We start from the raw sequence: 26,144 nt of genomic DNA on the forward strand, positions 1-26,144 counted from the left end.
CACTCAGATTACATTTTGCACTTCCTTTATAATATGCTGTGATTTGGGATTATATGTTACTGTATGTTAATGTTGCACTGGTGCTGTCCAGCATTTATGATTATTACTGGCAACTATTATTTTTCTGGGAGTAGTTTTCCATCATATTTTATTGTAAGTAACAAAGTGTACTTTTTACTGTTAAATTTATCACTGCTGCCATTTTTGGCAAAAGAAAAACCTCAAAAGGAGACTGTGATTCAATACGTATGATTCAGGGACAAGAGAGATTAGCTTTAGACCAAAAGGCCAGATTTTATAAAGAGGTCAATGTTGTACCTTCTTTCACTCTTAGTCAAATAACAAAAATATTTGACTGTTGTAATTTTTAATCCGTCTCGTTCTAGCCGATTTTAAACCTAACAAATGAATGTCATCTTGGGTATACCCATAAATAAAGTTAGCAATTCAATGTATGCAATTTATAGCGGAAAGATTTTAACAATGCAGTACTGTTTAAGAAAACAACAGCTTATGGGAAATTGTCAGGCTTAATGTGTTGGTTGTGGCATACTTCAAAACTATTTGTTCAGCAAAAGGCTGCAATTCCAATCACAAACTCATACATTTAACTCCCTTTTTATGTTGGTTGACTTGTTTTGTAATTTTCAGTAGTAATCCATTCACAATGGTTATGGCTAGATCATAAATCATAGCTTATCTGAAACATCATGGACAGAGTCTAATGTTTTAAGGTAATGCTGTGGTAGTATTACAGTTTAAAACAAAACCTCCTCGGAATGTAAAGCAATTCAATTTCCATACTTTTAAATTAAGTGTCACTGTACCTGTGTCATGTCATATTCTTGAATACAGTTGTATCTAGTTATTATCCATTGTAGTTTGTAATAGGAAAGTTTAAGTGGGCAGCCTGTCTAATTATAACATTCTCATCCATAGCATCTGCTGGAATAGCAGTGTCTCAACGGAAAGTGCGCCAAATCAGTGACCCAATTCAACAGATTCTCATTCAGCTGCACAAAATCATCTATATCACACAGGTATATCAATTTGATTTATTGTATTTCCTTTCCTTTTTTAATTCATTCATGGGACATGAACATCACTAACAAAGCTGGCATTTTTTCCCCATCCCTAATTGTCCTTGAGAAAGTGGTGGTGAGCTATCGTCCTGGACCTCTGCAGTCCATATGATCATATTGCACCCACAGTGCTGTTAGGAAGGGAATTCCGGAATTTCGAAGAAATCACGGTGAGAGAATGATGGCATTGTTCCAAGTAATGTTAGTGAATGGCTTGGAGGTGGTAGTTTTCCCACGAAACTACAACTCCTGACTTTCTAGGTGGTGGAGTTTGTTGGTGGAGGGTTGTTGTTTGGAAGGTATTATTGGAGGAGGGTTGGTGAGTTCCTATAGTGCAATTTGTAGATGGTACACACTGCAGTGATGGAGGATTTATGAATAAGTACTTAGATTGGCAGACATTAAACTTATCAAGAAGGCCACGTGTTCCTTATTTGTACTCAGTTTCTTGAGTTTTGGTGGAGCAGCACTAATTCAGGCAAGTTTTCCACTATACTCTTAATTTGAGCACTGTTTATGGCAGAGAGGCTTTGGGGAATCAAGAGGCATGTTGTCCCTTGCGGTGTTCCCAGTCCATTTACACGTATTGAAAAGCTAAGTTTCTGATCAATGGTAATCGCCAGGATGTTAATAATGGGGTATTCTGCAATGGTAATGCTAATGGATATAAAAAATAGGTTTTTGAGTTCTCTTTTTGTTGGAGATGTTCATTACCTGGCATTTAAATGTTGTTTGCCATTTATCAACCTGAATATTATGGAAGTCTTAACTTCATGCAAACAAGGACTAACTCTACATCTAGGAGCTGAAACTAGTATTGAACACTGTGCAACATCAATTGCAATCACCACTTACCACCTTATGATGGAGGAAAGGTCATGGATGAAGTAGCTAAAAATAGTTGGGCTGAGGACACTACCCTGAAAAACTCCTGTAATAATGTCCTGGGAGTATTGGTCTCTAGCAATCACAATCATCCTCCTTTATGTTAGATATTTTGCTACCCAGTGAAGAGCTTTTCTCATGAGTCTTATTAACTTCAGTTTCACTAGAGCTGCTTGATGCCACATTTGATGAAAAGCTATCTTGATATCAGGGGCAGTTACTCTCACCTCACCACTAGAATTAAACATTTTTGTCCGTGTTTTCACCAGATAAGGAGCTATGTGGTCCTAGCAGAATCCAAATTGAGCATCAGTCTGCCGATCATTACTGTGTATGTACTACTTGACCGCTTGCTAGCAGATCATCTTCTGTCGGCCCAGTCTCACAAATGTACCCTCAACACTGTTGGGTGTTTGTAACTGTGTACAAAGCATCCAAAGAGTGTAGATGGCATTGTCTGCTGACGTTAGTGTTGCATCATTTTATACTTCATCATATTCTCATTATTCAACAATTACAAAGCCACCATGATTAAAATTTATTCCAGTCTAATTTTAAATAATATGGTATTTAAACTGTGTCCTTTTTTTAAAGTAAAGCACAACTTCCAAATAATCTAGTTCAATAATCACCCAATTTAGAAGCAAGCAGTGAATTTTAGTGTTATACCGCTGATAGCCAGTTGGTAAAGGAAGCATTTCAGGAATATATTTTCTGATTCCATTTCACCTCTACATTACTAAGTATCTCACATGTTCAGATAACCATCCAATAAATACCCTCCACCTGTATGTACTTAACCTCAGTTAATAAAATTAATCACTCGGATGGATGGATTTCTGTGCATGCGGCAGTATAATAGACCAGACACCAACATGTTTGGATGTAATTGAGAAGTAGCTAACTTCAGCATCAATTTAAGTGCATTTGCTAATGTATAGGAAAGCCTTGGGACAGTAGATTTCGATTCCTTCAGACATTGAGTAGAGTTTTATCTCTGGATTCTGTTACTAATTTGGAGCATTTAGGTGTCCTGAGCTTCAGGGAACTTACCACAGGGTGAGACATCTATGGGGATTCAGAGCTGAGCAGCTAACAGACAGAAATGTCTTCAAGTACTAAGATAAGGCAGCTACTTCCCAGCCAAAGCAAATGGTGTTATTCTGAGAACATGTTTTCACTGCATCTTGAGGAAATTTCCAAGACTGCGCTTCTCAGTTGTTGGCCTTCATAGCTGCATAGGACCACTGATGCAGATCTACCATGGATTTCAGATCAGGACCAGAAGCAACACCACCAACAGGAACCTCCTCAATCACTCCCACTGTCCAAGAGGAAACAAGCACAGAGCTCTAGTTCGTAAGAGGTGAGACCCTAATATAAGGTATGCAGACAAGGGATTAAGTTTCTGACAAAGGCTATGAATCAAAAGGCGAGAGTGTGAATGGGCAGGATAGTTGTTGCTGGCCACTGCAGACACAATGGATCAAAATGCCTTCTCCTGAACTGTACATTTCTGTGATTCTTCAACTAGGCAGCAGTATTTCAGGAAGCTTGAACTTTAATATCAGATGCCTGCTGACATTTGCCACTTCCTGGAAGAAAAGTTTCTGCCAAGTGTCCAGATTGGCATGCAATGCCTGTGGTATCCATAGAATTCGATTCCTGGTTCCTTCCAGGAGTTGATAGGATACATTTGTTGTATCTCGCAATCTGTTGACACAAGTGCATCAAAGTGGTAACACAGTGTGGTAACACAGAGGAGCAAGAAAGTTGACGTTTCGGGTTGGGACAAAGGGTCCCAACGTGAAATGTCAGCTTTCCTGCTCTTTTGATGCTGCCTGGCCTGCTGTGTTCCTCCAGCTCCACTCTGTGTTATCTCTGACTCCGGCTTTGGCAGTTCTTACTGTCTCTGCCTCATCCTGCTAACTGATGCAGTGTTTCCCAAGTCCAGCCCTAATGTGCACTCACCAGCTGATGAGGCCAGTGAGAATACAGGGGCCCTTGGAGCTGCACTTTGACTAGATTACCACAGACAATCACAGTATACATGCGTGGCAATCAAGCGGTTTTAAGATTATGCAGCAATACTTATAAGTCAAATGGATTCCATTTCAAAATGAATACAGTCAACCTGAGATCGTCATGCATTTTTGTCAAGTCTTGCTGGGAGCACAGTCTTTTTCATTATCTAAGTTACCAGCATTGATCACATTTCAAGCAATGCTAGATAAAATAGGTTATAAATTCAGGGCTGATTCCTTTTCCAGAGTTTTAGTTAATGGTTGTTAATAGGTAAACATGCTGAATTCTATGATTGAGGATATTTACCAATTGAAGGAAATTGAAGTTTTTGTTAGAAAAGTTCAGAAGTCTGTTGTAGGTGCGAGGGTGTGAATGAGGCCTATATCCTTCAGCAGTCTTGAGACTGTGTAGTTGCTTTTCTCATTAACGGTGGTGCGTGGCCATTCTGATAGAAGGCTGTTTTGGCATGATTTTGTTTGAAAGGCATGAAGTTTGTAAAAGTTGATGTTCAGGGTGACTCGGATGTGGTCATATAAGGAATGCAGAAAAGTTAGTATGCAGGTAACAGCAAGTAATTAGGAAGATAAATGGCATGTCGCCCTTTATTTCAAAGAGGTAGGAGCTCAAAATAAGGAAGTCTCCTTGTAATTATGTGGGAGTTTTGTGAAATTATGCCCGGAATGCTGTGTGTACTTTTGGCCTCAGTATAAAGAAGGATATGCTTGCATCGGACAGTATCAATTAAGATGAATAGATTGATCTCCCTCTTGAAATGGTTGCCCTTTGATGAGAAAACTGGGCCTCTAGTCTTTGGAATTTAGAAGTTCTGAAATTTCTCACTGAAACATAAAAATTCCGAAGGGTTCTCAACTGTGTAGTCACTGAGAGGTTTTTATTTCAACAGAGAATATAGAACAGATGCAGTCTAATGCCAAGGAGCAGATCATTCGGGACTGAGACAAAGAGAAAATTATTCAAAGTGTGTGAATCTTTGGAATTATCCACCTCAGGGGATTGTAAATATGCCATCATTGAATATATTTAAGATTGAGTTGCAGATGTTTGGCCTCACAGGGAATCACAAGATATGTGAAGAAATTGGGATTTTACGTTCTCAATTGCCCTTGAGAATGTGGTGGTGGGTCACCTTCTTGAAGTGCTGCATTCTGTATGATATAAGGGCACTGACAATGCTTTTTATGGAGCAATTTTATCTAACAGTTGCTGACTAAGCTATTTCCAAGTCAACTATATCACGATGGATTTGAATTATACATTAGATCAGATAACATATTTTCCCTAAAGGATACAAATGAATCAGATGAGTTTTTGAAACAATCTAGTAGTTTCATGATCATTGTTAACGAAATTAGTATTTTATTCCAGATGTCTTAATTAATTTCATGTATATTCCACAAGCTACTGTGGTGGGATTTGAATCTGTGTCTCTGAAAAATTAATCCTGGTTTACACACTATTTGTACAGTATTACCACAATGCTTCTATCCCCTTTGCAAGGACTAGAGTTGTGAGGCCTTGACCTCCAGAGAATGTGATTAATGCTCTAGACCTTCAAATAAGTAGTTGGAAGAGTCAGAGGAGCAGTTGACAAACAGCCTAATGTGCCAAGGGCACGTGCAGCCACTTATATAGCTACCAAGCGTGCTTGGAACAGACTAATTCACCTGCTGGAGGTAACCTGCTAGAGGTAACCCTAAGCCATCTAGCACACCAGTTCTGAAGCCAGTGTGCCCACCTCGCCCTATCCCCTTACAGCCTACAAAGCAGTTTATTAATTAACAAACCATCCCTCTCACAGACTCCATTTCTAATCTATGATTCTTGTCATAACATTTCTCAATTGGCCATTTGAAAGCCACCAGACAACAATGGAGAGGGCAGAATATTAGAGATTTGAAGTAATATTTAGTGTTCATGCACATTAAACTGAAATGTGACAAAGTCTTACCCTCACCACATCCCCCCACCTCAGATGAATACAGTTGTGCAGCTACAAATTCCTCTTCTCCCTTTTATCAGTTCTGCTCTGCCATGACAGAGCTGCCTGTTTCCTGCTCTGACTGTTCAGATGCACTTGGCGAAGGTTTGCTAGGTTTGGGAACAGTTAAGGGCCCCATCAAAAACAGCCCCACCGGCACCTTTATTGGGACAGGCCTGGTAATCTGCCAGGATACAGCAGTACAACAGGGGTGAGATGGCTTTGGGAAGGAGTCCATAAGACCATGAGATATAGGAGCAGAATTAAGCCACTCAACCCATCAAATCCGCTCCGCCATTCAAACATGGCTGATTTGTTTCTCAAACCCATTCTCCTGCCTCCTCCCCATAACCTTTGACTCCCTTACTAATCAAGAACCCATCTATCTCAATAATTTGGCCCCAACAGTCCTCTATGGCAATGATTTCCACAGATTAACTACCCTCTGGCTCATCTCCATTCTAAATGACCATCACTTCACTCTGAGACTGTGGCCTCGGGTCATTGACTCTCCTACTAGTGTAAACATCTTCCTGTTATCCAGTCTATCCAGCCTCCTCAGTATGATATAAGTTTCACAGCAGTGAAAGTCAGCAGTGGAAGCACTTGGAACAGAATTCCCATTTCCATTTGTTCTCCCTAACATTTCCAGTCTGATGTGAGCTCTTCAAAATTGAAAGAGGCTGGAAAACAGTGGTTTGTTATGCTACTGACAGAGTGGGAGGAGAAGTGGGTGGGACAAATTGTGAGGGTGCCCAGAACAAAGGATAAAGAGGGTGCCAGTGGTGGGGAAGTAAAGATACAGATATAAAATGGTGTAAATGAAAATGTGAAAACGAGAAAATGGATCAGCTGTGCTGAAAGCAAAGGCAACAAGACACTAAGACACAACTGAGGGAGGGTGAGAAGAATGTGAGAAAAACAAAGGTCAGAGAACATACTCTGAAGTAGTGGAACTCAGTGTTGAGTCCAGGAGTCTGTAAAGTGTTTAACTGAAAAATGAAGTGTTGTCCTCGGTTTGCACTGAGCTGCTAGATCTGCTGAAGGTCTCTTGAACACAGGTATCTGCAGCAATGATGGCAGCAGTCTGATTTGAAAAGATCGTATTTTAACCCCGTCGCATCACTCAGTTGCACACATTTCATGTTGAGTTTTCAAAAATTAGTTTACCAGGAGATAAGAGAACATGAGAGTAGTTTGAGAATGTGCTGTACTATTACTGAACTTCCCCAGTGATGGACACAAGTGAAAATAATTATGGAACAATTGTTATTAGTCTGCTTTTCCAAATGACAGGGTTTTCACATTTCTACATAAATATGTTGTTTTGAAATTTAGGAAGTATGCAGTTTGGGCATTCAGGATTTGTATAATAAGGCCACAATATATATTGTGCATTATAATATAATAAAATTAATTAGTGATTTATCTTAAGAATCCCATATTGAGAAACTGTATTATTGTCTCCCTAAAACAGATGTAAATTACTAAGCAGATTTCATTTTTAAAGTAATTCTGTCTTCATTCCTCACAGCTTCCACCTACTTTACATCACAACTTTCGAAAAAGTGTTATTGAAAGGTTCAAAAAGTCATTATTCAGTCCACAGAGCAATCCCTGCAACTTGAAAGCAGAGCTTAAAAAGGTTTGTTGCCATAACACAGTTAACATATTTTGACACATATAAATGAAAGTTCATATATTCATGAAAGTTCATGAAAGAAATAAACATGTGAAATAATTAATGTGCAAATATTTAAATCCAAGTTGAATCCAGAATCTGAGCCAGTGTATAATAATTTACTGTATTTAAATATTCAAAGTTTTCTTGCTCTAATTCCAAATAATATTGAATTAGTACATTGTAGAAACATAGTAAAGTATAGATTGCAAATATTAAACAATTTATCAAAGGGACAATTTGCTCTATATTGCATTTTTTCATACTCCTTTGAGGCACTATGCAGCAAATGTGACTGCCAGAACCAGGCTGAAAGCAGATCTATTGCATATTCTTAAAGTATTCTTTTTGATAGGTCCTTCAAGGGTCCCCTGAACTGATTGAACTGAACTTTGTGACAGCAGATTGTAATTTAATGCGACAAACATCAAGAGAAAATGCAGCATTCCCTGGAGATAGGGCAGGTAATGACAATCAGCTTTCCTGCCTGCCTTTGGAAAAGTTTTCTGGTGATGGGAATGTGTTGGAGAATTTTCCCAATATGGCTCCCCATTATTTTCCCAGCCATTTGGGTACTGGTAAAATTCAGCCCCATGTTTTATTTGAACTGTTTAGAATAAGAGTGATCAGTTTACTGAATTGAATAATTCATATATATACAAGTATGGTTATTTCTGCTCTTAAAAAAAGTATGATTACAGAAGACCTTGTCTTTTACTTTAGTTTTGGTTGTGGACTGAATTAGAGAAAGAACAGTTTTACAGAAGAAGGAATTGCTTTTAATTTTAGAAAAAGCAAATTACTGAAACTCATTGTAATTCATGTTTCTACTGTTCCTGTACAAGCAGTAAGGCTGGTGGCCTGGCACCGGGGCATGTATACAAAGTGAGATTCATCTAACAGCAAGTAGTTGATTCATTTGTGGAATTTTGGCCAGTTGTGGACTCATTCTGAATTATTTGTGGGTATGAATGATTCACTGGGAAGCCCTCAGACCTCTGGAAGGGGAAGTGGTGTGTTTGTCTCTCTCACCAGTAAAATACCTGATGCTAAAGAAAGCCAGTTGTTTCCTCCCACGAGTTATTGTAAGATATTGGTTTTAATCAATAAGTCAGAGATTTCATAACTTGTGAACCATCTGCCCTTCCCTCCTGCGAAGAAATGAAAAAAATCTGAAAATAAAGCTCAGAGAACTGAAGGATTTGGGAAACAAAAGGAACCCCTCCATTAAATCCTGGGGACTAATATCAGTGAAATATCTCTCCAGTCCTTTTCTCCCCTTCCATTGTATCTCCTGTATGTATGTGTACAGAGCTTTAGAAAGGGATTGGAATTTTAACTGGTGGAATTATATGTTAATAGTTCATAATTGTTTACTTGTAGTTTGAATATTTATTTGTAATAAATAGTAGTTCTTGTTAAGTACAGAAACCTAGCCCTTGTTTTCTGTTAGCCTGAGACTATCAGACTGGTAAATTGTTGTCTTTGTGTACTTTGATAACATTTTTAATTTTGTGATGGTTCAGGGAATAGTGGGGCTTTACTTTGAGCATGGTAACCCAGTGAGGCATTGCAGGATTGTATGCATTCCTACTCTCTTAGAAGATCTTATATCTACGTACAATCCTGGTTGCTAAATGTTTATTCACAATATCTATTATGGCTTATTACTTGTACGGGTAAGAAAGAAAGACTTGAGTTTATATAGTGCCTTTCATTATCTCATATTGTTCCAAAGCACATTTTAGCTGATAAAGTACATTTGAATTGTAGTCACTTTTGCCTCATAGGAAACACAAAAGTCAATTTATGCATAGTGAGGTCTCACAAATAGTAATAATGATTAAATAATCTTAAATAAGCATTTCATGTGCTACTTGCAATATCTTCTTACAATATCTGGGTGGTACCACCACCTAATGAACAATCTTCATCCACGGATGTGTGAGGGTATGTCCACATTCTAATAAGAATTCTGTTCTTCATGAACTAGCATTCCAGAACTCCTGTAGCTCAGCTTCTGTGTGAACTGCCACTGGTAACTCATTTAACTCAGGGTCTGCTTTCTGGCATGACTGGGTGGCTCCTTACTCTAAAATTATGTCCTTTGCTCCTATACTTTCCCTCAAGGGGAAACAATCGCTTCACATCAATTTTGTTAGGCACCCTAAAATTCTTGAATATTTCCATTAGATCTCTCATTCTTCTAAATCCAATTAGTACAGGCCCAATCTACTCAATCTTTCCTCATAAGACATTCCGTCCATATCATGAATCATCCTAGTAAACCTTCTCTGAATTGCCCTCCCAATGTGAATACATTTTTTTTCTTAGATAAGGGGCCCACAACAATTCACACTATTCCAGATGTAGTCTAACAAGTACCTTGTACAGTTTTAGGAAGACTTTCATATTTGTATCCTCCATTCTTTTCAAAATAAAGACCAATATTTCATTTGCCTTCCCTATTACCTACTGAACTTGTATGCCAGTTTTTGTGATTTTTGCATGATGACTCCCAAATCAGTCATTTTTGTAGCATTTATAGAACATAGGACATCGGGCAGTACAGCACAGGAACAGACCCTTTGGCACATCATGTCTGTGCTGACCACGATGCCTTTCTAAGCTGAAGCTATCTGTCTGCACCTGGTCCATATTCCTCTATTCCATGCCTCTTTATATAAATGTCTAAATGCCTCTTAAATGTTGCTATTCTGTTTGTTCTACCATCTCCCCTGGCAGCATGTTCCGGGCATCCACCACCCTTTGTGTAAAAAAAAACTTGCCTCGCATATCTCCTTTAAACATTCGCCTCTCACCTCAAACCTATGGCCTCTAGTATTTGACATTTCCACCCTGGAAAAAGTCTCCAACCATATACGCTATCTATGTTTTTCATATTTATATCTCCTATAATGCAATAGTTGCATTTGTATGTGACCTTGCGCTAGAGAAAATCACCATAGAAAATTACATTATTGGGAAATCGCTATAAAAAAATCACACTACCTGTACAGAAATTTGGCATTATCCAAACAGCATCCACTATTCATCAATCGTGTTACAGCTGATTTACGTTAACAAAACACACATTGTAGCAGCCTCCAATCCTCCAGCAAAAGTAATCCATGTTTGGCTAAGCTCTTCTGAGAGCTAAAATGCTCCAATCTGTGCAAGATCTGGTAAACCTCTTTTGCACCTCTCCAAAGCCTTCACATTCTTCCTCTAGCATGCACACAATACTCCAAATGTCATATAACCAAAGTTTTATACAGTTGCAATATGACTTCCCGGCTTTTATACTTAATGCCCTGACCGTTGAAGGCAAGTTTGCCTTCTTTGGGATAGTAAGAACTGCAGATACTGGAGTCAGAGATAACACAAGATAATAAAATGTGAGGCTGGATGAACACAGCAGGCCCAGCAGCATCTCAGGAGCACAGTTTGTTATCTCTGAAATGTCTTCCGAGAAGGATCTGGACCCAAAACGTCAACTTTCCTGCTCCTCTGATGCTACTTAGCCTGCTGTGTTCCTCCAGCTCCACACTAAGTATTCCTTCTTTACCACCTTATCCACTTGTATTTCCAGAGAGTTATGGACTTGTACCCCAAGATCCCTCCATATATCAATGCTTCTAAAGGACCTGCCATTTATTGTATGCTTTTCTCTTGCATTTGACCTCCCAAACTGCATCACCTGTCACTTGTCTGGATTAAACACTATCTGCCACTTCTCTGCTCAACTTTCCAATTGATCTATATCCTGTTGTAACTTTGACAAAGTTCCTCATTATCCACAACTCCACCAATTTTCATATCGTCTGCAAACTTACTAATCAGACCACCCAAATTTTTATCCAAATCATTTATATACATATTACAAACAATAGAGTTCCCAGCATTGATCCTTGCGCTCACTGGTCACAGACCTCGAGACAGACAAACACTCCACCACAATGAGATCCAGCTTTCTATGACCAAACCAGTTTTGTATCCAATTTACTAACTCAACATGGATCCCATGGGACTTAATCTTCTCGATCTGCTTACCATGTGGAACCTTATCAAATGTTTTAATAAAGTTCATGTAGACAATATCCACTGTCCTACCCTCATCAATCATCTTCATCACTTCCTCAAAAAGCTCAATAAAATTTGTAACACAAGAGCTCCCCAGCCGAAAGCCATGTTGACTATCCCTAATAAGTCCGTTCTTTTCCAAATGTATGTAAATCCCGTCCCTAAGTATCTTCTCCAATAATAAGAGGGAAATCATGAGGGCAAAAGGGAACATGAGATAGTTTTGGCAAATAGGGTTAAGGAGAATCCAGAGGGATTCTACAAATACATTAAGGAGAAAAGACCAACTAGGGAGAGAATAGGGTCCCTTAAAGATCAGCAAGGCCGCCTATGTGTGGAACCACAATAGATAGGGGAAGTATTTTGTATCAGTGTTTGCTGTGGAGAAGGATGTGGAAGATACAGAATGTGGGGAAATAAATAGTGAAATCTTGAAAAATGTCCATATTACAGAGGAGGAGGTGCTGGATGTCTTAATTCGCATAAAGGTGGATAAATCCCCAGGACATAATCAGGTGTACTCTAGAAATCTGTGGGAAGCTAGGGAAGTGATTGCTGGGCCCCTTGCCGAGATAGTTATATCACTGTTAGCCACAGGTGAGGTGCTAGACGACTGGAGGTTGGCTAACGCGGTGCCACTTTTTAAGAAAGATTGTAAGGAAAAGACAGGGAACTATAGGCTGGTAAGCCTGACATCCGTGGTGTGTAAGTTATTGGAGGGAATTGAGATTTTTGAAGAAGTAACAAAGAGAATTGATGGGGGAAGAGTGGTGAACATAGTCTATAAGTACTGCAGTAAGATGTTTGACAAGATTGCACATAGTAGACTGGTTAGCGGGGTTATATCACATGGAATAGAGGGAGAACTAGCTATCTGGATACAGAACTGGATGAGAGGTAGAAGACGGTGTGTGGTGTTGGAGGGTTGCTTTTCAGACTGGAGGCCTGTGACCAGCATTTTCTAATTCTACGCCATCTTCCTGGATGTAAGTCTTCTTGGAAGGTTACTACCAGTGCATCCACTATCACTGTACCTACTCCTTTGATATCCTAGGATCATCCTGTCAGGTTCAGGAGACTTTTTGGACTTTACCCCCATTAGTTTCCTTGTACTGTTTCTCTTATGTGTATTTATTTCCTGTCTCTGTTTTACCTCCCTATTATTTATTATATTTGGAATGCTATTAGTGTACTCTACTGTGCAGACTCTGCTTCCATTTTCTGTTCCCTATCATCATTATTTCCACAGCCTCGTTCTTTGAGGGGCATATGATCATTATGGCCTCTCTTTTTCTTTTTATATGTTTAAAGAAGCTTTGCTTTCTGTCTTGATATTGCTTGCAAATTTACCCTCAAGTTCATTTTCTTCATATTTAATTTCTTTGGGTCAGCTTTTGTTGATCATAAAATTTTCCCAATAGTCTCGCTTACTGTTAATCTTTGCCACATTGTGTATTTCTGCTTTCAATTTAATGCTATCCTTAACTTCCCTGATTAACCATGGTTGACTTACCTCTTGTGAGCCATGAACTATGTTCTTAATCATCTGCCGTTCTGCTTCAACTATCTTGTCTGCTAAACCCCTTTCCTAGTCTACCGCAGCTACATGTTCCCTCATCCCTATGTAATTACCCTTATGGTGTGCACCATTGCTTCTGACCCAAGTTTTTGTCTTTCGAACTGAAAGCTAAATTCTAAAATGCTATGGTCACTATTTCCAAGAAATTCTTTAACTCTGAGGTCATTCATTAACCCTGCCGAATTCTATATCAGAATATCCAAAACAGCCCCATCCCTGATTGAATCCATATTATTCCAGGAAATTGTCCTGTATACATTCCATGAATGCTTCCTCATAGCTGCCTCTGCCAATTTGACTTTCCCAATCCACATAAAGACTAAAGACACCCGTGAATAATACTGACTTTTTTATATGCCCTCATTAGTATCTGATATATTCACTGTTCTACTGTTTAACTACTGTCACGGTCCTCTAGGTTACTCCCACCAGCATCTTCTACCCCTTGTTATTTCTTACCTCCAATCACATCTACATCTTCCAATCCAAATCATTTCTTGCTATCATATTTATTCTATCCCATTCTGTCAATGCTATCGCAACAGCACTTCCTTCCTGTCTGTCCTTCAGAAAAATCACATATCCCTAAATATTTAGTTCCTAGCTTTGATCTCTTTACAACCAAATTTCTGTAATGGCTGTAAATTCACACCCATTAGCTTCTATGTGTGCTGTTAGTTAATTTAATTTGTACTAAATACTATGTACGTTCAAATAAAGCACTACTCATTTTGTCTTTTTATAATTTTTTACTATTTTGACACTGTTGCAATTTTTCAGGTTTGTGTAATCTGTCCCTTCCTGTCAGTATCCAATAGCTGACCTTTAATGTGATCACATCAATTTACTTTAAAACCTTCATTTCCCCTCTCACAAGACTTCCCCCACTCTCTAAATGTTTTAAGCTCTCTTAACAGCCCTAGTCATTCAATCTGACACGACACTGGTTTCAACGTTCCCACAATTCAAAAGAAGCACATCTGACCGAACAGCTACACCCAAAACTTGTACCAGGACCCCTTAAACTGAAAACCATTCCATCCACACCACACTTTGAACCACGCATTTAACTGCTTGATTTCATTTTCCCTTTACCAGTATGACCATGTCTCAGATAGTAATCTAGATTACTACTTTGGAGGTTCTGATTGCTGATTTAGCTCCTAACCGCTCAAATATTTTGTGCAGAACGACCTTTCTAACGTGATCAATGTTATTATTACTAATGTAGATAATGGCAATTGGATCTCTTGCCTGTCGCTCCAAGTTCTTCTCCAGCCCCAAGGAGATGTCCTTACACCTGGCACTTGGCAGGGAACACAGCCTTTGGGACTCCTACTCATGACTACAGAAAACAGTGTCTATTCCCCTATTTATTCTGTCTCCTATGACTACTAGGATCACATTTCCTCCCCTGACTTGAATGACTGCCTGTACTGTCATGCCATGGTCTGTTCTTGTAGCTTGCTGTAACCTTGTAACTATTGGGCAGTTGCAGGGGCTCAGGATTTTCAAATCAAGCTCCCTACAGCCACAGTGTGCAATAACACTCTCCTATCCCTAATCACAGATCAAATGTGAGTTACCCAGTCTGAGGGGCATGACTTCCACCTGAAGCAAAGTGTTAAGGTAATTTTCCCCTTCTCCGGTGTGGCACAATGTGTGTAGCTTAGACTTCAGCTCCTCAATTTGGATCCGAAGTTCCTCAAGCTGCAAACACTTGCCATAGATGTGTTTATTCTGGGTCACTTTGGTGTCCAGTAGTTTCCACATGTTGCAGGAACAAACACATCAGCCATCCTGCCATCACTATCACATTTGGCTTATTTAATTAATTAATTACTTTTGATTCCCTCCTGTTCGTGCTCACTGGAATTAATTTTGTTATTAAAAACAATCTCAATCTTATCCTTAACCAGTTTTTTTTAAAGAGTGAAGAAAAATACTTAAGACCCAAATACAAACTTAGTGAAGTAAGATCTTACTTTTAGTTTAAAGATTAGAAATGGTCTCCACTCCTGTTCACCAGTCAACTTCTTTCCCTGCTCTCATGGATTGGACCAGGCTGCATCATTGTGCTGATTCAGTCTGAGCCTTCCTGCATGCTCACAGCATCTCTTCATTGCCTTTTTGAATATTTCCCCTCAACTGGAAATACCAAGCTTAGATTACTGCTGTATTGCCATGTCACTTAGCACGGGTACAAAACCAGGAAACTTGCCATGGTTGTCAGCAGGTCTCAGTCAAGTCAAGGGATTCAGCCCTCACCTAGGTGATCCTGGCACAGTAAATCAAGGACAGCCTCTGATGCCAGTTAAGGTCCTCCTTGGTTGATCAAAATCAGGATCCTTCCCATATACCAATTGAAAAATCAAATGGCAAGCAGCCCACCATCTGTTTTGATACTTTCTGCTTTAGTGTGGGATGTTCAGCTCCTGAAGTAAGAGAGAGGCAGCTATTACAGAAGATGAAAGTGAATAGCACAGGTACTATTGTTGGTACAGGTGGGAGGGTTTCCTGAGTGAGTAAGCAGCACAGAGGACGTACAGGATGAGCAGTGTCACAATTTGGGGCAGGTAAGGTTGTGGGGGGAAGATATTGTGTGCAATAATGAGAGTGATAGAGTGGGTACATGAACAAAGACAGGGTGAATGTGAAGTATCAGAGTGAAGATAATGGCACTTACGCTGAAACTGCTTCAATATGGGTGGCAACATTGGAACTCGTTGGCGTGATATGGTAGTGCAGCCTCCTGCACTGATCCTAGGAAAGAGGAAGTCCCACTTGTGCACCACCCAAAACAGCAAGAACTCTAGCACTACTCCCGTAACCCAGGCTCCTAATTCCCCCTGTCTGCCATGTCCGGGACCATGCAGGGCAATGCAGTCTGGCAGTGTTTGTACTGGTACACAGGAGACTTTTAAATATCACGCTGGTGCCAGGGGTTCCAGGATAGCTGGTGAGCGCCCATGGATTGATGTGTGGCAAGATGGGCCAGAAATTAGAAGTGGTAGTCATCATAAGGTTGAAACATCAACTAACACGGAGAGTTTCATAAGATATGGTGAGAAAAACCCCCAGCCTTGTGACATGAGTCACTCCACCAATCACAACCTGATTCACACTTAGCTGAATAACCATCAAATTCAGCCTTGTGGTCTTTGCACCTAGATCATGGGAAGTGAATATAGGATCTTTTTTCTCTTTTTCATAGAATAGATGTTGTCTCCGTTTAACTTAGAATTGGCACATTGGAGAGTGCTCTGCTCCCTCAGTGGTGCATCAGAGTGTTGGCCCAGACTTTGTGCTTAAGTCTCAAAGTCAGAATCAGTGCCCACAACTTTCTGGCTCAGAGGCCAGATGATATTACCAAATCAAGATTGATATCATAGACTTAAAGCTTTTCAGAGGTATATGAGACTATAACGTCCCACGAACACCAGTTCATGAAACAAGCAAGTTTCGTAGCAAAAGATATATGGGACTAGCATACAGGATTGATGCAAAGTCTTTAGAAAAGATTTCAAAATAATTGCCAAGGTGGTGGTATGGCAGATAATGTATTACCCACCTGTTGTGGCACTCATCTTTAAACAATGAAATGAAGATCAAATTAATTCCTCAAAGGGGAGGTGATCTACTCCTCCATATTGTTTCTGAGGCAATTAAAACAAAGCTAGATATTAATGTTTCATGTCGAACTTTAATTAGTCATGCAATAGTGGGCCAGCAACTAGGATATCTCTTCCATCAACCAATGTATAATTTAGTTCCATAATGTTTAACAATTATTGTTATTCTTTCTAGTCAATACATATAGCTATGAATATGAAGATGGAATAACATATGAGCAGATGCAGGTTAGCGTTTCATCATATGCATGCTAAATTATATTTATCTTTACATTTAAAAACAGTTAAAGCTTTAAAAGATTACCACACTACACTTCGCTTGTTTTGTTTCAAAATCTTAAATTAGGCTAATTTCTGTTCTGTTCTCCTAGTTCTACAATGTTCATTATGAATTTAAGTAAAAAATATTGTTACAAATATTTAACCTATAAATACACTCATATATAATATATATTATTGAAAGACAAGTAGTTAACATATAATTTGTTTGTTTATACATTTGCTGTTTGTTTCGTATATAGACTATGATTGAAGAAGTTCTGATTGAAAGTGGTTATTACGATATCCTGAACACTGTTAACAGGTCAGTTTATCCATTAAGGAGATACTTGTACTCAGTAAAGTGAGTGGCTTTGGACCAAGTAGGAACTAAATATGTTAACAAAAATGTAAAACTTGAACCCATCCTATCTCAAATCTAACACTTCTGGTTTTAATGGAAGTCCGCTGAGAGTTGGGTAATAATCTGCCTGCAGGAAGCATTCATTTAAGAATTTTAATGAGGCAGTCTAATTCAGATTTTGTTTGTTTTATGGTTTCACATCGGCTATGTGGTATTCTCAGGACTTTAGAAGCAAGGATATAAGGATGGCAGCATTAAAGAGAGTACTGGAAAGAAGAAAAGTGCAATCTTCTGTCCAGAACAAACCTGTTAATTTGTCTATTGATTATATCAATCTCCATCCAAGACCCTGCCCTGCACCTCCGCTCCCCCACAATAGCCACCGCTGACATCATTGTGCAACAACCTTTTCCTCGCTTTGTGTGCTAACTGCTCATTCCCTGAACTCATTCATTCCCCGACCAATTACTGACCCATTTGCCCAGGCTCCGTGACTCTTCTTGTAACCGTCTCTCTGCATTCAGTCTCTCTCCTTATCTCCCAGTCTCTCCCCAACCATGCCGTATTTCCGTCCAATGTCTCCCCCAACCCCTCAACCACACTGTCCCACAATCTTTCAAAATCTCAACTGCAGCCTGGATTGCAGTGTTTCTGTCCTGACTTGATCAGGCTGGCTTCAGGGAACCTGTTTTTAAAAAAATGCATTCATGAAGTCAAACTCTCATGTTGTTCAATCAAAACTGCTCCATATTATCTGGAAATCCTGCCTATTAATTACAGGAGCCAACAATATAAAAAGCAGAGTATTAATAAATGAATTTTTAAAAATTGACGGGATGTGATGAATGGAATCTCTGCTTAGGTCTCGGCTTTTTACAATTTAAAACAATGACTTAGATGAGGGAAATGAAGGCACAGTGGTCAAATTTGAAGATAACACAGGTAGCAAAGTCAATATGAAGAAAATACAGATGCTTGTAGATAGCCTGAATGAGTGGTCAAAAATCTGCGAGATGAAGTATAATGTGAGAAAATGAGAAGTTATTAGCTTTGCCAGGAAAGAGAAAACAGCAACATATTGCTTAAATGAAAATGAATGCAGAATTCAAAGCTGCAGAGAAATCTAGGTTTTCTGCTTCATGAGTCACGAAATTTAGTATGCAGATAAAGCAAGTAATTAGGAAGGCAAATGGGATGTTATTCTTTATTATACAAGGAAATGAACATTAAAGATAAAACAGAAAGTACTAGAGAACTCAGCAGGTCTGACAGTGTCTTTAGAAAAAGAAACAAAGTTAAGGGCTTTGAGTCCAATAAGTTTTCTTCCGAACTGCTCTGAAATCAAAACATTAACCCTGTTTACGCTTCACAGGCCTGCTGAGTTTCTCTTGCAGTTTCTGTTTTTATTTCTCAACTCTTGTATTCATGGTATTTTGATTTTATAAAAGTAACAATGTTATCCTTCATTTATATAGAGCATTAGTGAAACCACATCTAGAGTTTTTGTTTTCTTATTTAAAGAACAATGTAAATGTGTTCAATGAATTTTATTAGATTGACACCTGTCTTATGTGGGAAGGTTGGGCACACTGGGCTTGCTTCCATTGTTCAGAAGAGTGATTAATCAAGTATTTGATTGAGGTATGTAAGATCCGGAACAGTCTTGACCAGGTGGAACATGGGAAAGATGTTTCCTTTTGTTGGTTTATTCAGAATTCAGGCCACCATTTAAAAATTAGGGATCAACCCTCTAAGACAGGGATGAAGAGAGTTTCTTTGAAACTTTGACTTTAGAAGTCACCATCTCAGAAAGCAATGATTAAACATTTTTAGGTAAAGGCAGGTAGATTCTTGTTAGGCAGGTGAATCATAGGAGGTAGATAAAAATGTGGAATTCAAAACATAACCAGATCAGCATGATCTTATTGAATGGCAGAGTGGGCTCAAGGGATCAAATAGTTCTGCTTTGATTAAGGAATGGAATATGTGGTTACCAAATTTTCTGATATCTCAAAGTTAGATAAGAGCATAAATTGTGAAGAGGACATAAGGTGGTTACAAAGAGATATTGAAAAATTAAGTGAGGACAGATATCTTATAAGCAGAGTATCTTGGGAAAATGGGGAAGTGTCCATTATGGCCGGAAGAATAAAAAAGAACGTGTTATCTGAATGGTAAAAAATTGCAGAGCTTTGAGTTGCAAACGTATCTGGGTCCTCCTACAAGAATAGCAACAAGTTAGTACACTGGTGCAGCAAGTAATAAGGGAAGCCAATGGAATGTTATATATCGCAAGGAAAATTCAATACAAAAGTAGGGAAATAACACTTCAGTTGTACAGGTCACACTAAGACCACATCTGGAGTACTGTGTACAGTATTGATCACATTTTTAAAATATTTAAGGCAATATCAATATACTAAATGCAGTTCAGAAATAGTTTACTGCACTAGTACCTGAAATATGTGCATTGTCTTGTGAGGCAAGGCTAGACAAACTATGTTTATATCTGCTGAAGTTTAGAAGAACAAGAGGTGACTTGATTGAAATGTTTAAGATCTTGAAGAGTCTTACAAGGATAGATGTGGACAGAATGTTTCCTCATTTGAGGACAATCTAGAACTTTGGGTCACTGTTTCAAAATAAGACATCACCCAACTCAAAAAAGAAATTAGGTGACATCTTTTCTCAGAGGATTGTGCATCTTTGGAACTTCCTTCCTGAAAAGGTGATAAAAGCAAAAGCTTTAAATATTTTCGAGGTGGGTTTGAATTGATTCTTGTTAAGCAAGGAATTGAAAGATTATCAAGGTAGGGAGAAATGTGGACTTGAGGGTACAATAAGATCTAACTAATTAGATCATGATCTAATTAATTGGTTAACAGGATAGAAAAGCCTAAGAGGCCATTCCTGCTCCTTGTTCATATATTCGTATACAAGGCATTGCAATAACTCACTAAGGTCTCAACAGTGGCAGCACCCTCTCTATATTTTAGAACACAATGATTATAGCAAGCGTGTAGGAGAACAAGCACCTCCAAGCTCCCTTTCTGGTTATGTACAATACTTGCTTACATTTTTAAATTTGTTCCGTTTATAATTGCTGGTTCATTAGCTAAGACTTTCCTTATTAGCATCACCGTGACAGCACAATCACAATAAGGGCTTTGATCATTTAAGGAGAACATTTGCAATGCAATTAGGGATAGTCAACAAATGCAGCTGTACCAGCATCATCCAAACATGAGAACAGAACAAAAGTACAACCAGTGAGGGTTGCTAATTTTTCTTTTCCTGAAGATGAAATTAAAGATGAAGTCATTGAGACCTTGTTACAGCTTTTATTCTGCATACCACTTGATGTAAATTAAGCAGCTTACATTATGAACCAGTTTCATTTCACAACGTATTAATCAGTTCACTTACGAAATGAACAGAAAAATACCTGTAAGGACAAATGTGCAGGGTAAAATATCCAGTTTAGATAGTATGGGGATATATTATTACACCCATGGATTATATTATTATTTAAATTTATGATTAGACAAAACAAAAACACCAAAGTTCATTGCAATAGCACAATTGGACAGTTCTGAAATTAGTATCCATCTGTTTCAAAGAATTTTTCAATTGTTTGTAAAGATTAAATACATATAGTACCTGGTTTCCTCTAGCAACTATAAAGATCAGGACTGGATACTAAATATACTGAATACAAGTTGTTAAGGAAAAATTTAAAAAATGGTTAATGGTGCTGATTAAGGAGAGCATTGTCATGCTGAAGAAAATGAAAGAGGTCAAGGACAGAAGTTATTTGGTTTGGGCTAACAAATGATAGATTTACCATTACACTGGTGGGTGTATTCTACAGACCATCATCCAGTGGGAAAGGTATAGAGGAACAAATTTGTATGTGGAGGTGCTGCTGTTGGACTGGGTTAGACGAGATCAAAAATCACGTGACTACAGGTTATAGTCCAACAGGTTTAATTGAAAACGCTAACTTTCAAAGTGTTGCTCCTTCCTCAGATGTAGTGAAAGAGGAGGTATCAAGACACAAAATTTATAAGTAAAAGATCAAACAAGCATAAAACTGATGTGAATATATTGAATGAACCTAAAATGACTGGCTGACTCCCTCCTGTTAAATCTTTAATCAGTTAGAAAGGAGATGCATGATGTTATTGATTAAAATGCAAATCTCCGAATTTCTTTCAAGTCACTGCCCTGAGATTACAAAAAGGTTTTATCACTGTATACAAGAGGTGACGTCTCAGGTCAGACAATGCACGTTAGGAGTGAGACCTTGTTTAGAATCTGGCTGTGTTTTAACCTGGAGACAGACTGGTTTTATTCCCAAAGTAGGATTTTATAAAATTCCCTATTGACTGACTCTCCCCAAATTGTGTGCTTTTTGAACAAAAAAGAATATATCTGCAAATTCACTCCATTGATCTATGTGTACATGTGTGCACACGTGTGTGTGTGTGTGTGTGTGTGTGCGTGCGCGCGCACATGCGCTCAAGACAGAGTGTGTCAGTAAATGTTTTAACAATAATGGATAAGCCTATGGAATGGAAAGGGAAAGTGACAGCATGGATATGAAATTGGCTGTGTGACAAGAAACAAAGGCTAATAGTTAGCTATTAATAGCTGGTTTTCAAAATGGAGGAAGGTACATGTTGAAGTTCCCCAGAGTTGCTTGTTAGGATTGTTAATTTTCTTGGTCTGCAGTAATGGCCTGTTCTTGAAGGTACGGGGCGCCATTTCAAAATTTGTGAATGACACAAAATTTGAAAGTACTGCGAATTGTGAGGAGAATAGTGAATAACTTTAAGAGGAATTAACCAGGTTAATGGAATAATCTGGCAAATGACAACTGAAATTTACTGCAGAAAAGCCTGGACAAATGCATTTTAATAAGGACAAAGAGAGACAATATAAAATAGACTGTACATACATCTAAAAAACATATAGGAACAGAGGTCTCTGAATGTGTTAATTGAATGTGACAAGACTGAACATGATTAATAAAGTAATTTGGGCTTTATAAATAGAAGCATAGAATACAAATGCAAGGAGCTTGTGATGAAACCTGGTTTTATCAACCTCAACTGGCATACTGTGCCCAGTTCTGGATGCATACATTAGGAAGGCTATGAAGGTATTAGAGAGGTTGTAGAACAGATTCATAAGAATGATTATTCCCAGAGATTAAAAACTTCTGCTACAAGGATGGAATTGGCCGGTTCTATTTGAAAAGAGCATATTAAAAGGAGATTTAATGAAGAATTTAAAATTTGGACACTGTAGATAATAAGAAACTGTTCTTTGACAGAAGAGTTAAAAATTACCTGAAGGAAACAAAACTGCAGGGCTACAGAGGTAAAATAACCCATGGAGTGGGACTAGATGATTTGTTCTTGTGGAGCTAATACAGTTCTGATGGTCAGTTGGCCTTCTTCTGTTCTGCAACCATTTAAGATTCCATGAAACATTAATGATAACAACCCATCATCTGCAGTTCTGAGGAAGGGTCACTAAACCCAAAACGTTAACTCTGTTTTTTCCTTCACCAATGTTGCCAGACCTGCTGAGCTTTTCCAGCAACCTTGCTTTTGTTCCACCTTTCTGCTAGATCTGCAGCAATTGTCTCAATATTTTTGTTGCAGGAATTACACTTATCCATGGGCAATGAAGAACCATTTGACTGCACGCCGATAGTCTTCTTTTCAGATCTTCATAAAAATTCATCAACAGAACTGCCTGCGCACAGGATTGTAGGAAGGAATATGCATTCATCACTTGAAAAGCACATTGAACTGTTAAATATATATGAATAGGAGGTATTACATTCACAAATACGATGCAGTGTACATCATACATATTTCCTATCCAATATTTTATGTTTTCAGCAAACTGAATTGCTTCAAAGTGATTTCTGTTTTCATCGTTTAAAATGCTTAAGAATTGGATTCAGTTATTAATGTGATTTGTGAAGTTTATTCAATTTGGCAAGGTTAACATTGATTTGATACAAAATATTGTGAAAATGAGCTCAGACTAGCATTGATGTCATAGCTGAATAATGCTGTTTGTTCTCATAACCTTTTGCTTGAATTTCTTAACAGACTCAATAATCAATATAAAGAATGATTTTTTTACAGTTCATTACACTGGCTTTAAGTGAAACAATCGAGAAAACTATGAGGATCCATCTTAGGAGATTGATTATCATCATGTTTAGCCATAAGCAACATCTATTATCTATTTAGTTTAATAAGCACATTATTGACATGATTTTTATGCTTGTGTGTAAAATTATTAATAAGATGTGAGACTATTTATGCAGGAAATGCAGCACAAGGCATGGTTTAGATAAGTTCTGCCGATTCAAAACCACCAACGATCTAGTCAATGTTTCCTGTTTGTCCATATAATACATATGCAAGTAATTGATTTTTTTCAAATCGACCTTCAATATTTTGAGATAATGAATTCCTCATGAAAGGAGTGGTCATATTTTGTGTTTAAAAGCTGTAACAACTTCCCTTGCAGCGTAAAGAGAGCAAGACACTAGCAATTTGTTCAAAGAAAAGTTCCCAGCCATTGTACTAAGGGAAAATGTATTAAAATTAGCTGTATTGAAATCTTTTCAGTGAAGAATAAAAGGATAGCTAAATAAGAACATCAAGTTTCCACAAATATGGTTAGATAATCAATGTGTACGACCAAAACTGACCAATATTGCAACATTATAATTATATATTTTTTCCTAAACTAGGAAAGAAAAGACTGCAACTGATATTTCTATTTAAGAATGAAAAATGTTAAAATTTTTCATTTTCTATTTATCTCCTGCTTTATTAATAGATTGTCAGCCTCATTTATTTGTGTTATTAAAGTCTTGTTATGTTGCTGCCTAATAAGAACCTGCCATAGCATATACAATGAATGGTTTCAATGTATATAAGCATCAACTATTTCTTTATAGTTTATCTGAAAGCGTCAGCACATTTATCAAAATGTAAGACAATATGTTTTGAGAAAAAAGGGACTGCTTCTATAATTTTCTGACATGTTACAGTATTTACTCTATAATGTAACTGCAAATGTTGGATCAAATGTAAAACCAGTACAAACAGTGGCTGTGCCTTCATTCATAAGGAAAGTCCCAATAGTTGATGACTGTCTCCTAAAGTTATTACAACCAAAAATAATTCAAACACTGTTCAAAAGTAGAAGTCTTTTCAAAAAACTTTCCTACTTTGTTATACTGTTAGATGGATTGAGCTCACATCATAGGGTGCACTGATATTACTGTTCATCAGTAATGTATGCTCATATGTGACTTATTTTCTTAGTAAGTTGCACTTCATTGTGAATCTACCATTATTACTAATGCACAAAAGTCACTTATAGATTCCAAAACCTGTGATTACTGTAACACAGTCATCATAAACAATTTTTGTCAATTCTCCAAAGTCTAATGCTTGCTGGGATTTGAGTCTACCTTGAAAATTGTGACTCAGGTACGTCACTTTAAGCAGCAAGAAAGAACTTGCTACGTGTCATTATTAACTTTTTGATTGTTCATGTAACAATAATGGCATGGTATTACACTTAAGTGGATCTTTAAGGAAATACATTTTTATTTAAACATACAATTTAAATATTGCTCACTTGTGCTGTGCAAATTGAGTGATTAAGTGTATTTAAAAATAGGTTTCTGTTCATATTTGCAACCTGTACAATAATATGTTAAGAGACATTTACAGAAGTTGATATGTTCTATTTTTGTTATACTTAAAAATTCTCTATATTGTACTGAATGTTTAAAATAAAATCTATAATGAACATTTGCTGTTTAACATAATTTAAATTTTTAATTAGAGATGAATTAAAGCAAATACTCAAGCTGACATTTAAACTATAAGATATGAAAATAAAATTTCTATGATTTATATTAACTTGTACCATATTTCTCCTGTACCTGCAAATTCTATGAAAATCATGTTTTACTTTACATATATTCCTTTAATTTATTACAATTACTAGCTATATGTATACTGCATGATGTCAATATGCATAATTCATCATAACTAGTTAGGCATGATCACAACTATCAAGAGCTAGGTATGATACATATGTTTCCATTGGGACTTTGTGCCATGATAGCTGTTTCTTCACCCAAAGATTATGTGATCCCATTAGGTTGGATGAAGCTCATGCAACTTCAGTCTTAACTCTTTCAGGACCATTATCTTATACAATGTTCTAGTTGGTGGAATCCTATGTATTGGCCAAGTTTGCATTCTAAGAAAATATCAAGCTAAAGTTTTCATGTACCTTCCTTTTTTGAAGCTTAAGCTTGTGTTTTCAAGTTTTAGAATTTATGGCAATCGCAAACATAGGATCAGGGTTCAATTGCCTGTTCCTTTAATGATTTGAATCACAATTTGCATCTTCTTACAACAGAAAGTTTAATGTTATACCATTCAACCCTATAGTCTATTTTACTGATCTTACTCTTGCTAACTAGCTGCTAATTTTACC

The 26,144-nt window shown here is 37.7% G+C and overlaps 1 protein-coding gene across 2 annotated transcripts in view; it reads left to right on the forward strand.

Moving 5' to 3' along the window:
- The window catches only part of nek10 (NIMA-related kinase 10), a 239,310-nt gene extending 214,003 nt beyond the window's left edge, over nucleotides 1-25,307 (forward strand). For both annotated transcript variants that reach the window (XM_048523358.2, XM_048523368.2), the window contains 6 exons: nucleotides 940-1,040; nucleotides 7,526-7,636; nucleotides 8,028-8,136; nucleotides 17,142-17,194; nucleotides 17,488-17,549; nucleotides 23,261-25,307. In XM_048523358.2, the coding sequence (XP_048379315.1) occupies nucleotides 940-1,040; nucleotides 7,526-7,636; nucleotides 8,028-8,136; nucleotides 17,142-17,194; nucleotides 17,488-17,549; nucleotides 23,261-23,312 (488 nt within the window). In that variant the 3' untranslated portion in view covers nucleotides 23,313-25,307. The remainder of the gene's footprint in view (nucleotides 1-939; nucleotides 1,041-7,525; nucleotides 7,637-8,027; nucleotides 8,137-17,141; nucleotides 17,195-17,487; nucleotides 17,550-23,260) is intronic.
- The last annotated feature ends 837 nt before the right edge of the window (nucleotides 25,308-26,144 follow it).

This window comes from Stegostoma tigrinum, chromosome 2 (assembly GCF_030684315.1).
Source record: "Stegostoma tigrinum isolate sSteTig4 chromosome 2, sSteTig4.hap1, whole genome shotgun sequence".
Classification (NCBI taxonomy): domain Eukaryota; kingdom Metazoa; phylum Chordata; class Chondrichthyes; order Orectolobiformes; family Stegostomatidae; genus Stegostoma; species Stegostoma tigrinum.